Genomic DNA, 16381 nt, shown 5'->3' on the forward strand with positions numbered 1-16381 from the left:
TTAGAAAACAAATATCAAAGCTATGTATATTTTTGATAAAAAAAATATCATTATTTTAAATTATTATCTGTTTGGTTGAATTATTGAATTATTTAAAAAATATCCGGTAAATAATCCAGATTTTAGCAGATATCTACAGGCTACTAAAAATCAAATTTTAGGATAAACTAAAGAGACATACCCTAAGCTAAATTTCTCACTGTGTCACTGTTTTATTCTTCTCTCTGCCATTTCTCAACCTCGACCGTGAAAAAACAAAAAGTTTCCAACAATATTAACTGATTTTCTCTTCACCAGATGTGTGGTAAATGACTTATAGTCAACAATACATGATATAAAATAAGTCGGAACAATTTGTGTAATCGGAAAAAAATGTCCAAATGCTCTCTTGGAGTCTCACGATACTTGTCATAAGCCTAATCTTTATATATAGAGATCTTTACACTTAAAACCGTAATTTTAAAAAACAGCTGTAGATTTGTAATTTTAAAAAGCTCCTGAGGTTATAAAATCAATGCCATTGGTGCCTAAAACGTAGTCATATTGTATCCAATTTATGTCACTTATGTCAAGCTTGTAGGATCCACAGAGGTGAATTTGCAGCCAAACACATCTTCGGGCTAGAACGTGATGATGATGTGCCTTCTGTGTTGACGTCCAATATATACGCTAAAGAACAGAGATGGAACAATGTAAGAAACGTAGCAAAATAATGTGTTCAGGCAGAAAGGTTGTAGCCGGATTGACTTAAACACAGGGACATGACATTCGTTTATCATTGGTGACAAGAGACTTAAGAATATTGTATGAGGTAAGAGTAAAGTCATGGCTGGAGACGAGACAGAGCATTGTGAGAGTAGGCACCCTTCTGAGAACAACGCTAATCCCAATCTTAAACATGGATTCACCGACGGTAAAATTTGGAAAAAGTGTGCCAAAAAAACAGATCTGTGTCCATTAATTGAGAAACAAAATAAATTTGACCACAAGTTCTCATGCACGCCCTTGTTTCTCTATGTCTCTTAAAACAAAAACTTTTTCAACACAAATTAGTAAACATTACAACAATCACATCGTTTGGAGATGCAAACCGCCTTTCCTATGTCACTCACTCACTCCTTGAAGTCATCCTTGTCATCTGCCGGAATTGGTTGGTTTCTCCAGAACACGGCCAGGCCACTCCCGCCAAGCTGCAGAATGCCATTGAACATAATTACACTTTGTAAATTCTACAAGTCAACTTTTGTGAAATGGCTATGAAAACTTACCGCCATACAGACAACACTGACTGCAGAAGGAACAGCAACTAGAGGGTTTGTGAAATGCTTTTGTGCAAGCAAGAACCCGAGCGCTGAACTCTGCAGTTTGCAAAAATAAAATTTTCTTAAAAGGAATCCCTTACAAAGCTTAGCTAGAAAACGGCAATTTATATGGTCGAGGAGAAAGTAACATACTTGCATTCCACATTCTATAGAAATGGTGCGCGAAGTGGACTCGCCGAAAGAAAACTTAGAAATCCAGTAGCCAATAGCAAAGGCTGCAGCATGAAGGACTGCAACCGGGAGTATAAGTTGAGCTCCTTGGGTTTTCAAAACCTCTGAAACTTGTCCAATCTTTTCAGAAGAGACAAAAGTAATAATCAGTCTCAAAACTCAACTGAAGACATATCTCTGGACTATGGTTAGATACTTATATGAACTACTTACAGGGCTGGCGCAGAGAAGGGTGGTCAGAATGACTCCAATTAGAGGCGTCACTGTTATGATCTTTGATGTAAATTTAGGAAAGAACTCGTTGGCCAGAACTATTGCACAATGCAGAAAAAGACATTAGTCCCTAAGAGTATATAGGCCAAATTCATTATCTGGAAAAACTGGCACCATACTTACCTCCAACTATAGTAGGCACCAACACTACTTGAAAAGTACTAATAGCAAGTCCCTGATATAGAAACATGAATCCGTAAGCTTACGTTTTAGCATCTCTTTACTGTTTCGCTTCTTTTTATCTAAATCACTCAATAACTTTTACTGAACCATGTTGATTCATATTTTGGTTCAGTAATGAAATGTTATCTTATTAGCTACAGTTACTTTGCATGAATTAATTCAAAATATTTATAAAGAAAACTCACAGCAGCATCAACGGGAACAAGCTGGCCAGCAAGAAGCTTAGTGAGAAGAGGAGTCATTATAATAGCCCCGATGGTTGAACACCTAATAAATTAGAGGGAACATTATGTTAAAAATTTGAGGCCTTCCACCACATTTAAAAACGGGAAAATAAAAAGGAAAAGAAGTGAAGAAATAGAAGTATACGTAGTCATCAGTACAGAGAGCGCCACATTCCCCTTGGAAATGTAGGTAGCAACATTTGACGCTTGTCCTCCAGGGCAGCATGAGACTAGGATAAGACCAGTCGCAAGAGGTGCTGAAAGCTTAAGAGTCTAAAGTAAAAACACAGAAAAAGTTTGTATTAGTCGCCTCCTCAACAATCATCATCCAAATACCCATAGAAAAATTTCATAGCAATCCTATCTACAGCAGGAATCCCTCAAAAAGTGAGTGAGGATGCCAGGAAATGTTGCTGTAAAAAGAAATGTTGATTCAACCTAAGAAGAAAGTGATATTTGAATACGTAACAACAGTCAAATCTAGGTTTAATCAAGTACCAACTACTAATATATCAATAACTTGGTTAGAGCGTGTAAAAACGAATAGAAACAATATCAAAAGAACAGAGTCATCCATAATACTGAATAAGTATCCATTTCAGAGAAGCAAATAGAACTTAATGGGATAGACATTAGTGGAAACATACCATTGCAATGAGAAAACCTAGAACTGGCTTGATCAAGTATTGAGCAAGAAAACCAACACCCACCTGCAGAATAAGGACTCTCAACGTTAAACAGGTAATGTGTCAAACAGAGCAAATAAAATACACTGTTATTAATTGGCTCTCACCGTCCATGGATTACGTAAACATCTTCTGAAATCTTCAAACGTAAGAGTTAATCCCATGGAGAGCATAAGAAATCCAAGACCTAGAGTAAAGAGATCTGTTTCTAACCATGTAACCTAGAACAAAACTTAATCTATTAGCCCCAAAGATAGAGATCTCTATAGACAAAAACAAGAACAAAGAAGCATAAAAAAAGACATACTAAAGACGGCTTGAAGATGCCAACAAGTGTTCCCAAAATAACCTGCACAACGAAACCACATTGCACCATATCAGTTATCAAATGCATATAAAAGTTTCAAACTTGATCAAAGAAAAGGTATAAATAAAAGGAAGTACCCAAAGTGGAAAAAGGGTTGTCAAAAGCTCAATAGTCTTCTCATACTGACTAAGTTCCTTAGGAGTACTCTCAGGTACATCACCTGCAGCAGCCTTACACACAACACTACTACTCCTGTAAATTAACAAACTTTAATGAACGCCCAGAAATAACGAGATCATTTTCAATTCAATCCACATCTAACTTCTCTGCAAAGTTCTAATCACAATTCCACAAAATAACCTGGAGGTGGTTGTTGCTTCAAGAGCAGAGACAGGACGTAATGGTTTACTATTCTGAATCCTCAAACTAATCCCAGAGCTACGAACAGTAACCAACCTGGGAGAATCTGAACAAAAATAATAATAAATCAGCAAAAAGAGACTCTAGAAATCTGAATCAAGAGAAGTTACTGATGATAATTATATAGAAGATACCCAAAAGAGTTTGAGCTCTGCTCCTCCTCGTAGCAGGAACCCAACAAGTGTTGATTCTGCATTGACTTAATCTGCCGTCTGTTGGCAAAATCCTAGAAATGGAGGCCATTTTTGTGGTCGAGAGAGGGTTTTAGGATGTTTGGGTGAATCAGAAAAGATGAAATAGAGACATCTCCAAATAAGGAGGAGGAGGTAATAAGGGTTTTGTGGGAGTGATGTGGGAGACGAGAGCCACACATTCTCCTGCCCCCCCCTTTCTTCTTCAATCCTATCTGAAAAATATCTCAACATTTTTGGGTCGATTCTTACAAATTTCAACTCTTTCCCATTTGGTTTTTCTTTTTTTCTTTTTGTCGTCACTTCCATGATATGTTTTTATAATCTAGAATTAAAATCATTTAATATATAGTTTTCATTACATAACTCTTAATAAAGTGATAACAATAGAGATTTTTCAATAGGCATGGAATTAAAAAACCGGACAGGTTTTTTCAAATTAAACCAAACCAAGATTTGAGGGAATGGTTAACCGGTTGATTAGTAAGAGTGAACCGACCGGCAATTATTTTAATGGTTTTGGTTGCCATTTATATGTTTCAACATTTTTACATTTGAAACTTTTACATTTTTGGTTTGTTACGACTTTACGATACGTAATATAAGATTAAAAAATTACACTAAAATCTAGTTTCGGTTTGTTTACACAAAAATCGTCAAGCTAAAAATTAAAATATAACGAAATTAATCATATCTTACATAGCCCTCCCATAAAAACATTTTCTCATTGATTTTCTTGTTTATCTAATACTATTTGTTTTGCTTTGTTACTCATTATAGGACTGAGACTGGCTATAAAATACCATGTGAGATACTTGCGTGCACTAGTGAATAGTTTAGATTATTGTATCAAACACCAGAAGGCCAATACTATAAGACAAACCAGCCTATGATTTTAGTCCATGTAATTAGGTCTTCTAAGCAGTAGATTCATATAACTTTTCTTTTTATTCATATAACTTTTGTTGTTGAGTTTGAATAAAAAAAATATATTAGCGAACCCGTGAGATTTCGATGTTATCTCTTGCATAATCCAAAAAAATATTCAGCTTACCTCCATTAAATCCATTTCTACATTCTTTTGGTTTAACACAGCTTTTCATAGTTAAAGAAGAAAAGAAAACATTACTTTTCATATGGACTTAACGTTTGCTTCAAGTGATGTTTTTGACTTGTTTTTCCTATAAATATGCAAGCTAAACCTAATATACATTCTAGCCCGGCCTATCTTGAATTTGGTGTTTTATGACTTTGGTCAACCTGGCCTATAGAAATTCTGGATTAGGATTTTCCCATTTTTATGAATTGGCTAATGATCATGGTGCTTTGTTAGATTATAAATAATAGAATCATCATTAATTGTATAGTTTTTAATTAGATATATCTACCAAAATTTCCTAAAAAATAAAATATCTAAATCCAAACCAAACCAAACCAAAATTCGTACTATACACCCCTCCCCTTAGCATCACCTCTTCATATTGAACATTAATCTTACGTTATATATCAAAAACCTTCCAATTATGTATTTCATGGTAAACTAGTCAATTTGCGTTAACCAACTTTACTATATCTTCTTCACTCACTCGCTAAACTCTTTCTTTGGTTCTCCTTGTCTTGTCTTTTCCTTTATTCGTCTTTTTTTTTTTTTTAACATGGTTGCTTTCAATTCGATACTTCTACCAGTACAAGTTTCATGGCATAACACAATGTTAAGCCTACAAATGAATCTTGTTAGATATATATATGAACAAGTTGTACCTACTGAAATGATTGGCGCAAGATTTAAAAAAATCAAAACCTATTCCTCAACTTGGACAATCTTAAAACATTATTATTCCTACTTTGTAGATTTGTCACATCTTCCACAAAAAATTAACTCTCAATCAAATATTTTTCTTTTGTCCCATTAGAGCATCATTGGCGGTTGCTCTTGCAATTACTTTTATTAAAAAAATAACAAAAGGAAGAGAGAGAGGAAAAGAGAGGAGGAATAGTTGCTTGGTGGAAAATATGAAGAAAGGTTTATGAGAGTAAAGAGACATGTGTCAGTTACTCAATCGTACATATACAGAGCCGGCCAAAGGTACAAGCAAGCCAAGCTGGTGCTTGTGGCTGCCAAAATTATATGTATATAATCCACCCAATTTTCATGAAAGAGTCATTAGTTCTACTGGAAACCTACTTCTAGTAAAAGAACCAGGTCCCAGTTTTGAACCACACATGGTTTATTTTTTACATTTTTCCTTTTTTTTTAAAAAAAATAGCCAATTATATTTTTTTTGACTAGCAGCCACCAAAATCTCAGCGCCGACTCTGTACATATATTAATAAATAAATAAAAAAGGAATATGTTTACCCATTCTAGACTAAAAATGGTCTTAGGGCATTGCATTGGGCCAACACCTTGGGTGTGCTTAGCCTTTTTAAAATCGAAAATATAGTGAATAGTTGCCGAAGAACATGTTGTTGGGTCTTCATGTAGAACTGATTTTGGTCCAGTTCCATCCTGACGTGGCAACCCGTGAATGGATACAATTTTTTGCAAAGGAAAAAACATTTCATTTCTCTATTTGTTCAAAATCGCTGCTAGGGTTTTCCTTCTTTCTCTCCAAGCACATCACAAATTAAAAGAGGATTTGATTGAGAATATATGGAATAAATTTGGACATTAAACTATGTATTAATTAAATAAAATATTTGTGTGTTTTAATTAAGTAATATGTTTGTTTGGTTTTTTATTTTATTTATATCTTTAATATTTTTTTTCATAAAAATTTGGTATTGTATTTTGAATTTTAGTATAAGTTTTTTAAGTTTACAATTTAAATGTAATTATTTCAAGTTTTTAAAATTATAATATGTTTTAGATTATTATATTATTTTATATTATTAAATCTTATGATATTAAACATGTTTTCTCAATAACTAACTTTTTAAACAAAAGATCTAAACTAATGATTTTATATTATTTTAATAATATTTTTACTCTAAAAATACCCAAAACACTTACCCGAATGCAATGGAGATACTCGAGGAATTGATGAGTCAAGTCACAATAACTCCTAACATGAATAAACGTGGGAGCTTTGGTCGTCGAAAGAGTTAGTCCATAAATATTTGTTTTTCATTTATTTTTATTTTTTTTTGTAAAATTTCATTTTTTTTGTGTTGGAAAGTTTGTTAGAAAAAAAAGTTATTTATATAAATATTAAAAGAACCAATCTACCTATATATATAGTACTGTCTTTTGCTTTTCTATTTACCGTTCTTTTTTTTTTTTTTTTTTACATTCATCTTTTTACCATTCTTTTGAAACCTTTATAAAAAAATAAAATAAAAATTGTCATCACACGAGTATTATGCACAATTTATTCTAACCAATAACCACTAAACATGTTAGGATTGACTTTGTACATGTCTTAAATACATGAATTGAAAATTAGATTTCTAACACGAAAGTGATAGAACCAGAACAGACCAAATTAAAAGTCATAAGTTTTCCAGCTCGTTTTGACATTTCTGCTTACAAGTCACACACTAATAAATAAATGTTTGAAATCTTCGAAAAAAAACATTGCTATAATTAATTAAAAATCAATAGGGGGAAAAATCCGGTGAGAGGAAAGTAGAATGTTGCTAGAATCAATAAAAATAAATTTAATAGGTACATTATATAAATAGACTAGTATAGTATCCCTCCTAATCCAACGGTCCATTTATACATGTCCCCTTTGCACATGCCAAAGATAATAATACAAACAAGTATAATTGTAGGTATTTATTAGTTGTGAGAGAGACTATTTTATTTTATCTCTCTCTTTTTTTTTCATTCTTGCAAGTTAATCATTTAAAATCAGTTTTTTTCCAAATTTCAGATCGTTTTGGTTAAAAGATTTTGAATCTATACAAAGAAAAGGAAAAAGGTTGTTTAGACTAGTTCTAATAATATAATTACAAATTGATTCAACCGATATCTTTTAATAATCTATCAAAGATACTTATATATATATAAATTGTTTTATTGACTCTTTATATTTTTTTTGAAATATTTTAACATATGTGACTAAGGACATTACGATATTTTAATATCTTAGATATTTGAGTCCAATAAGTATTTTAGATATAAATATAATTAATACGTTTGGATATATGATTATATTTTAAATATCTTAGATACTGCATTCAAATTTTCGATATAGATCTAATTTGGGACAATTCTTGGGTTCACTCCTATGAGTGAACCTTTTTTATTCACCCTTTCTTATTTAAGGAAATAAATTATTGATTAAGGAAACAAATTTTGTATATCAATTAATTTTAAAATTATTAATCCTAAACATTATATTATAGTTTTAAATTATAACATCTAAACTCAAATCACTCTTTTAATAAACCCAAATTATAATACAATTTTCTTTAATTGTAAAATCTAAACCCTAACCACTATTTTATAAACCCAAACCGACATATAATTTTGTTTAGTTGTAAAATATAAACTCTAACCACTCTTTCGTAAACTCAAACCGACATATAATTTTGTTTAATTGTAAAATTTAAACCCTAAACTCTAACTACTCTTTTGTAAACCCAAACTGACATATAATTTTGTTTAATTGTAAAATCTAAACCCTAAACTCTAACCACTCTTTTGTAAACCCAAACCGACATATAATTTTGTTTAATTGTAAAAACTAAACCCTAACCACTTTTTTGTAAACCCAAACCGACATATGATTTCGTTTAATTGTAAAATCTAAATTGTAATTGTTATTTTATAGACCTAAACCAACATAATTTCCTTAATAAAAAATATACAGAATTGGTTTCCTTAATTTGTTTTGTTTTTTTATTTTAATTTTGATTTATTTTATAAATATGATATGACATGACAGTTTGTTGTATTTTGATTGATTAACGAAGAGATGGTGAATAAGAGTGGTTTAGCCCCGTGGGTGAATCCAAGAATTTTTCTTTAATTTTTATGACTATCTATCTTAATATATTTATCACCGGTTCGGTTCGGGTTATTTTTGGTTTCATATAATTTAATTCGTGGCCTACAGGAAAGAGATAGTACTATTACATTATTTTACGTTTATATGACTATATCCACACAAACACATAAAATATAAAACATTTTGTGTTTTTGTTTTCCTTTTTTTTTTCCCGCTAAGCATTTAATGAGCCTCACTCCTTCTCAACTGTTATTTCACTTTAACGTACACATGAGAGACAGACCAGCAAAAAAAAAAAAACACAGCAAAAGAAAGAGAAAGACAGAGAGAGAGAAGAAAAAAAAAGTATCCGCATTAATGGTGGCGTCACCTACCAGTTGTCTAGTGGTGAGAGATTAATGTGAAGAAGAAACCAAACCAAACCAAACCAAACCAAACGAAACGAAATCTACACTCACACTAACAATCTCCTTCTCTCTCTTTTGTCTTGCGCCGCGGAGAATGTGGAACTCGGGGGAGAACGCGTTCTCGCGTTCGACGTCGTTTAGAGACGAAATAGAAGACGAAGAAGAGCTCCGTTGGGCGGCGTTGCAGCGTCTGCCTACATACTCGCGTATCCGCCGAGGTATCTTCAGGGATATGATTGGTGAGTCTAAAGAGGTCCAAATTGGTAACCTGGAAGCTAGCGAACAACGCCTACTCCTCGATCGCCTCGTCAATTCCGTCGAAAACGATCCTGAACTGTTCTTCGCTCGTGTTCGCAAGCGATTCGACGCGTAAGCAACAACAACAAAAAATTCTTTCAATTTGTAATTTGTTGTAGATATGCATTTTTTTTTTATGTTTTATTTTGTGTGTGTGTGTGTGTGGTGCAGAGTGGATTTGAAATTTCCCAAGATTGAAGTTCGATTTCAGAATCTGATGGTGGAATCATTCGTTCATGTTGGAAGCAGAGCGTTACCAACAATTCCCAATTTCATCATTAACATGGCAGAGGTACTAACAATTGTCTCTTTCAATATTCTTCTTTAATTAATTTTATTTGTTGTGAGCAATTTTGGTAAATTTAAATTTATTAAGAAGAATTTAATATGTTACAGGGTTTGTTAAGGAACATACGCGTGATTGGTGGGAAAAGGAGCAAATTAACGATTTTAGATGGTATTAGTGGCATCATTAGACCTTCCAGGTATTATTCCTACTACTGCATTTTTCATTATGTTTTGTTGCTAATTTTTTTTTTTTTTTTGGGTCTAAATTCCTTTTTTTATGTTTTGTTTCTTTAGATTGACACTTCTACTAGGTCCTCCAAGTTCTGGGAAGACAACATTACTCTTAGCTTTAGCTGGTCGCCTTGGAACTAATCTCCAGGTAAACTCAGTTTGAAAACCATTTACAAGTTTTGTATATGCTTATTATTGGGTTTTGAGTTTTTTTTTTTTTTTTTGTATCTGTTTTGGCTACTATATATGAAGACATCTGGGAAAATAACATACAATGGCTACGATCTCAAAGAGATAATCGCGCCTAGGACGTCTGCCTATGTGAGCCAACAAGATTGGCATGTGGCGGAGATGACAGTGAGGCAAACTCTCGAGTTTGCTGGTCGTTGTCAAGGTGTTGGATTCAAATATGGTAAGCTACCTACTAAGAAGCAGTACGTATTGTGGTTGCATTTTTTTATGTCTTTGTTTGTTTCGACTTAAATCACTCTGCAAACACAGATATGCTTTTGGAGTTAGCAAGAAGAGAAAAGCTTGCAGGAATTGTACCTGATGAAGATCTTGATATATTTATGAAGGTACTAGTTCACTTGTGGTGTTTTGCTACAAGGCTTCTCTTGATTTAGTTATTCCCTTGATTTATAACGCTTTTTCGAACCCTCCAGTCTTTAGCTCTAGGAGGACAGGAGACAAGCCTCGTTGTGGAGTATGTTATGAAGGTATGTATCTTTTTGACTTTTTTCCTTATCTTTTCGAAAAAAAAAAAAAAAAAACAGTTAACCCCATTATTGTCCTATTTCTTTCAAACTCTATCTGACATTCTCATACATCCAACAAAGATTCTAGGGTTGGACACATGCGCGGACACATTGGTCGGAGATGAGATGATTAAAGGAATTTCAGGAGGTCAGAAGAAACGGCTCACAACAGGTTTGCTTTTTCTCATTCTTTTAACGTACGTTTTTCATATTTGAAGATTCAACAAGTAGATACACTGACCAATTGGGTGGGATTGATGCACAGGGGAACTATTAGTAGGTCCAGCAAGGGTCCTTTTCATGGATGAAATATCCAATGGTTTAGATAGTTCAACGACTCATCAGATTATCATGTACATGAGGCATTCTACTCACGCACTCGAAGGAACCACTGTCATTTCTTTACTCCAACCGTCTCCTGAGACTTACGAGTTGTTTGATGATGTTATCCTTATGTCGGAAGGACAGATTATATACCAGGGCCCTCGTGACGAGGTTCTTGATTTCTTTTCATCCTTGGGTTTTAGTTGCCCTGAGAGAAAAAATGTGGCAGATTTCTTGCAAGAGGTAAAGAAACAAATAGAGAATTTGAAGTAGAGAGATTTTTAAGTTGTTGTTTTCCAGTTTCTGAAACAGAGTTTTCTGTTAATATAGGTCACTTCAAAGAAAGACCAGCAGCAGTACTGGTCAGTCCCTTTCCGGCCTTATCGCTACGTACCTCCTGGAAAGTTTGCTGAAGCTTTTCGTTCATATTCAACTGGCAAGAAGTTGGCAAAGAAACTTGAGGTTCCATTTGATAAACGGTTCAATCATTCAGCCGCTTTATCGACATCTCAATACGGTGTTAAGAAGGGTGAACTTCTCAAGATCAACTTTTCCTGGCAGAAGCAACTGATGAAGCAAAATGCATTTATTTATGTGTTCAAGTTTGTTCAGGTTATTATTTTACTTGAGTCCCTTTGTCTTTTTTTTTTTTTTTTTTCTGTTGGAATGGTAAATTAAGTCCTTATTTAAACTCATTCTCTCCACATGCATACTGCAGCTTCTTATAGTTGCCTTAATCACAATGACTGTCTTTTGCCGGACAACAATGCACCACAAGACTATTGATGATGGCAACATATATCTTGGGTCGCTTTACTTTTCCATGGTTATCATTCTCTTTAACGGATTCACCGAGGTTCCAATGCTAGTGGCCAAGCTTCCTGTTCTTTATAAGCACAGAGACTTACATTTTTACCCAAGCTGGGCTTATACATTACCTTCCTGGCTTTTGAGTATCCCTACTTCAATAATAGAATCTGCAACATGGGTGGCAGTAACATATTATACAATTGGATATGATCCTCTTTTCTCCAGGTATATATATATTCTTGTAAATTGGGAAAGGGTTTGGTTGCTTAACATAAGTAACAGTGACCTTCTCTAACCTTCCTTCAGGTTCCTTCAGCAGTTCTTGCTGTATTTCTCTCTGCATCAGATGTCCTTGGGTCTTTTCCGCGTTATGGGTTCTTTAGGCCGACATATGATAGTTGCCAATACGTTTGGGTCCTTTGCAATGCTGGTGGTCATGACGCTTGGAGGATTTATAATATCCAGAGGTCTTGTCTTCATACTTTCTCTTGGAGTACTTAAACACTCTCTTTTTACCACATGAATACTCATTCATTCTCTTGTTTAATTTCCCAGATAGCATACCAAGCTGGTGGATTTGGGGTTACTGGGTTTCTCCTTTGATGTATGCTCAAAACGCAGCTTCCGTGAATGAGTTTCTTGGCCATAATTGGCAAAAGGTGACAATATTACAAACATAAAGTGCTACTTTAGTTATACTTTTTGGTGTTTCTATTATCCATGCTCAAAGGTGTATATATATTTGGTTTGCATATGGTCTGAAACACACCATAGAATGTGGAATATACTATTATTGTAGTTAATGGTTGTTTTTCCTGTTTAATTATGTAGAGTGCTGGGAATCATACCAGCGACTCTCTTGGTTTGGCATTGTTGAAAGAAAGAAGTTTGTTCTCTGGGAACTACTGGTATTGGATCGGTATCGGTGCCTTGCTTGGATACACAGTTCTATTCAATATACTATTTACGCTGTTCCTAGCACATCTCAACCGTAAGCTTTTCATATTATCTGTATACCTAAAGCATCAACTATCTGCTTTTTATAAACCATTGTGCTAATTCTATCCAAATCCGTGTAAACTATTCATAGCTTGGGGCAAGTTTCAAGCTGTTGTATCCAGAGAAGAGTTGGATGAGAGAGAAAAGAAAAGGAAAGGTGATGATGAGTTTGTTGTGGAACTAAGAGAGTACTTGCAGCATTCAGGCTCAATACATGGTGAGGAAACAAATTAAAATCTTTCCTTTCTAATCTGTTTACTGAAACTGAAAGAAAGCTAATGCTTTGGCTCAGGAAAATATTTCAAGAACCGAGGCATGGTTCTCCCGTTTCAACCACTATCATTGTCTTTCAGCAATATCAACTACTATGTGGATGTTCCCTTGGTATGTAATATATGTATCTACAGTGTTTAGGCACTGTATATTAGTTTTAAGGCATTTTATATTCTCTAGCTAGCAGTCTTAGCTCATGCAACAAAATTTTCAGGGACTAAAAGAACAAGGGATACTAGAAGACAGGTTGCAGCTACTTGTGAATATTACTGGAGCTTTTAGACCGAGTGTTCTTACAGCATTGGTGGGAGTAAGTGGTGCGGGTAAAACAACGCTCATGGATGTTTTAGCTGGAAGAAAAACCGGAGGAACTATAGAAGGCGATGTGTACATATCTGGTTTTCCCAAAAGGCAGGAAACGTTTGCAAGAATTTCAGGTTACTGTGAGCAGAACGATGTTCATTCTCCATGCCTAACTGTTGTTGAATCTCTACTTTTCTCGGCATGCCTTCGTTTACCAGCTGACATTGACTCAGAAACACAAAGGGTAACATCATCATTCAATCATTCCTGCCTATGTTTTTTTATTCTCTTGGATTATGCTAACATGCATCTCTAAACTTCAAATTCATGGAGGCGTTTGTTCATGAGGTGATGGAGCTAGTGGAGCTGACCTCTTTGAGCGGGGCATTGGTCGGTCTCCCTGGAGTTGATGGCTTATCAACTGAACAGAGGAAAAGGCTAACAATTGCTGTTGAGCTAGTTGCGAACCCTTCTATAGTATTCATGGATGAGCCAACTTCAGGGTTGGATGCCAGAGCAGCTGCCATTGTGATGAGGACTGTAAGAAATATTGTTAACACAGGGCGAACCATCGTCTGCACGATTCATCAGCCTAGCATTGATATTTTTGAGTCATTTGACGAGGTTGGTTCTTCAAACAATGGAGTTGGATAATAAAATCAAACAGTCTGTCGAATTGTTAAACTTTTTCTCTGCAGCTTTTGTTCATGAAACGTGGTGGAGAGCTCATATATGCTGGTCCACTTGGTCAAAAATCATGTGAACTTGTCACGTATTTTGAGGTAGCCTTTATTCTTGATACATGAACTAGAAATACATGTAAATTCAAGTCTCTTTACAATTACTCTTTGCTTCCTTAGTCAATTGAAGGAGTGCAAAAGATCAAACCTGGCCATAATCCGGCAGCGTGGATGCTTGACGTCACCTCTTCCACTGAAGAACACCGTCTTGGAGTTGATTTTGCTGAAATTTACAGGAATTCAAATCTGTGTCAGTATGTGACTTTTCCCCATGCATGTGGAATTCAAATATTAGCTTTTCCACAAGTTCTGTTTACCATATTCCCTGTCTCCTTTTCTACTGCAGACGCAACAAGGAGCTGATCGAAGTCCTCAGCAAGCCAAGTAATACTGCAAAAGAAGTCGAGTTTCCGACCAGATACTCTCAGTCACTCTATAGTCAGTTTGTTGCTTGTCTGTGGAAACAAAACCTCTCATACTGGCGAAACCCACAATACACTGCAGTTCGGTTCTTCTACACTGTGATTATCTCTTTGATGCTTGGAACCATATGTTGGAAATTTGGCTCAAAAAGGTAAAAATAAACATGCAGCTTCCACTTCTGTAAAGTGGCACATTTCTATCGCCTAACCTATTAAAAAAATTCTTCATGTATTAGGGACACTCAACAACAATTATTTAATGCAATGGGATCGATGTATGCGGCAGTTCTCTTCATTGGAATCACCAATGCAACCGCTGCACAGCCTGTTGTCTCCATAGAAAGATTTGTTTCATATCGCGAGAGAGCAGCAGGAATGTACTCGGCACTTCCCTTTGCATTTGCACAGGTCACACATATGTTTATCTTCTCTTAATCACATATCCGTTTGAGTTTTAAAAATCTCAACACGTTAAACTTTTTTCAGGTGTTTATAGAGTTTCCATACGTGCTAGCACAATCCACAATATACAGCAGTATATTCTATGCCATGGCCGCGTTTGAATGGTCAGCGGTGAAGTTCTTGTGGTACTTATTCTTCATGTACTTTTCGATAATGTACTTCACCTTCTACGGGATGATGACAACAGCAATCACCCCAAACCACAACGTTGCCTCAATCATAGCAGCACCTTTCTACATGCTCTGGAACCTATTCAGTGGCTTCATGATACCATATAAGGTACATATTACTTATATTTCATTATTTATCTTTTGTTTTCTATGATTTTGTATCTCATGTTTCGGACCACAGAGGATTCCACTGTGGTGGAGATGGTACTACTGGGCAAACCCAGTGGCGTGGACACTGTATGGACTATTGGTATCTCAGTATGGAGATGATGAGAGAAGGGTGAAACTCTCAGATGGTATCCATCAAGTGATGGTGAAACAACTGCTGGAGGATGTAATGGGATACAAACATGACTTCTTAGGAGTCTCTGCTATAATGGTGGTGGCCTTTTGCGTCTTCTTCTCCCTTGTCTTTGCTTTCGCCATTAAAGCCTTCAATTTCCAGAGAAGATGATTGATGATTACCAAAACTCTCCAACTCCCACATATTTATATATATATACACACATATACAGATACCAACTATTGTTAATTTGTATATTGGGGGGCTTTTATACCCAACAAGGCAGGGGACTGCGCCTATTCTTCCTCTGCAATTACATGTATGGATCAATAAAAGCCTTGTGTTATGTTGTGTTTTTAGTTCCTTGTTATTTTTTCATAACTGTGTATGAGTTATATATATATATATAGAACAGTAATCAGTTTTAAATATATGGTAACTTTTATGTGAGTTAAAAGGTCGAAAAAGATCCTAACATGTGTAACTTTTAGTGATTTGTAAGGTCGTAAATAGAGTTTCAAGAGCTATATATAAATTATCTTCCTTGTAATAACTAAAGTTAGCGATAATCATAGTAAGTACGGTTTAAAAACCTTTTTGCCTTTTTGGTAAGAATGCAAACATTTCGACTGTTCGTCCCTCGGGTTTGTTGTTTAAAAATTAAAATTCTATGGAGTCATTTGTCCAAACTTGTATATTAGTTCGTGCCACATTCCGGTTAGCCTCCATTCTTTTTAAGTTTTCATGTAACGTTCAATCAGGTTCCTGGTACCCACACCAAACATTTCGACGAAATTCCAACCCACCCCTGCATATCATGTTGCGAAGAGGGGCGTACAATTAATTTCCGGTAAAACACATCTGCTTAGTATTTGACAA

At 34.9% G+C, this 16381-nt stretch overlaps 2 protein-coding genes across 2 annotated transcripts; one reads left to right on the top strand and one right to left on the bottom strand.

Annotated features, from left to right (window-relative positions):
* Positions 1-932: 932 nt before the first annotated feature.
* Positions 933-4059, bottom strand: LOC104754066 (sodium/pyruvate cotransporter BASS2, chloroplastic). Its single transcript, XM_087491559.1, has 13 exons — positions 3721-4059; positions 3527-3632; positions 3304-3418; positions 3167-3208; positions 2967-3080; positions 2821-2883; positions 2319-2446; positions 2135-2216; positions 1890-1941; positions 1707-1804; positions 1455-1613; positions 1269-1358; positions 933-1190 (listed from the first exon to the last, which is right to left on the bottom strand). Exons 1-13 carry the CDS (start codon positions 3827-3829, stop codon positions 1113-1115), a joined length of 1236 nt encoding a protein of 411 aa, XP_087347685.1. The 5' UTR covers positions 3830-4059; the 3' UTR covers positions 933-1112.
* Positions 4060-8969: 4910 nt separating this feature from the next.
* Positions 8970-15933, top strand: LOC104754067 (ABC transporter G family member 32). The gene is made up of 24 exons (XM_087491548.1): positions 8970-9511; positions 9611-9731; positions 9836-9924; positions 10022-10106; positions 10211-10370; positions 10460-10536; positions 10624-10677; positions 10798-10888; positions 10982-11283; positions 11371-11652; positions 11759-12075; positions 12157-12317; positions 12406-12509; positions 12682-12841; positions 12941-13066; positions 13142-13233; positions 13337-13669; positions 13759-14049; positions 14124-14207; positions 14286-14419; positions 14512-14739; positions 14824-14995; positions 15074-15328; positions 15401-15933. The coding sequence occupies exons 1-24, from the start codon at positions 9237-9239 to the stop codon at positions 15671-15673; spliced, it is 4266 nt and encodes a 1421-aa protein (XP_087347674.1). The 5' UTR covers positions 8970-9236; the 3' UTR covers positions 15674-15933.
* Positions 15934-16381: the final 448 nt, after the last annotated feature.

Source organism: Camelina sativa, chromosome 16, assembly GCF_030686135.1.
Source record: "Camelina sativa cultivar CO46 ecotype springtype chromosome 16, ASM3068613v1".
Lineage (NCBI taxonomy): Eukaryota > Viridiplantae > Streptophyta > Magnoliopsida > Brassicales > Brassicaceae > Camelina > Camelina sativa.

Excerpts from the sequence above, each read along its gene's own strand:
- LOC104754066 (XM_087491559.1), bottom strand. The coding sequence starts at position 3,829 with ATGGCCTCCATTTCTAGGATTTTGCCAACAGACGGCAGATTAAGTCAA. Across the intron at positions 2,884-2,966 it reads GTTTACGTAATCCATGGACG|GTGGGTGTTGGTTTTCTTGC; the intron begins GTGAGAGCCAAT and ends CTTATTCTGCAG. Across the intron at positions 2,447-2,820 it reads TAGGTTTTCTCATTGCAATG|ACTCTTAAGCTTTCAGCACC; the intron begins GTATGTTTCCAC and ends TTTTTACTTTAG.
- LOC104754067 (XM_087491548.1), top strand. The coding sequence starts at position 9,237 with ATGTGGAACTCGGGGGAGAACGCGTTCTCGCGTTCGACGTCGTTTAGA. Across the intron at positions 10,537-10,623 it reads ATCTTGATATATTTATGAAG|TCTTTAGCTCTAGGAGGACA; the intron begins GTACTAGTTCAC and ends CGAACCCTCCAG. Across the intron at positions 13,234-13,336 it reads ACTATGTGGATGTTCCCTTG|GGACTAAAAGAACAAGGGAT; the intron begins GTATGTAATATA and ends CAAAATTTTCAG.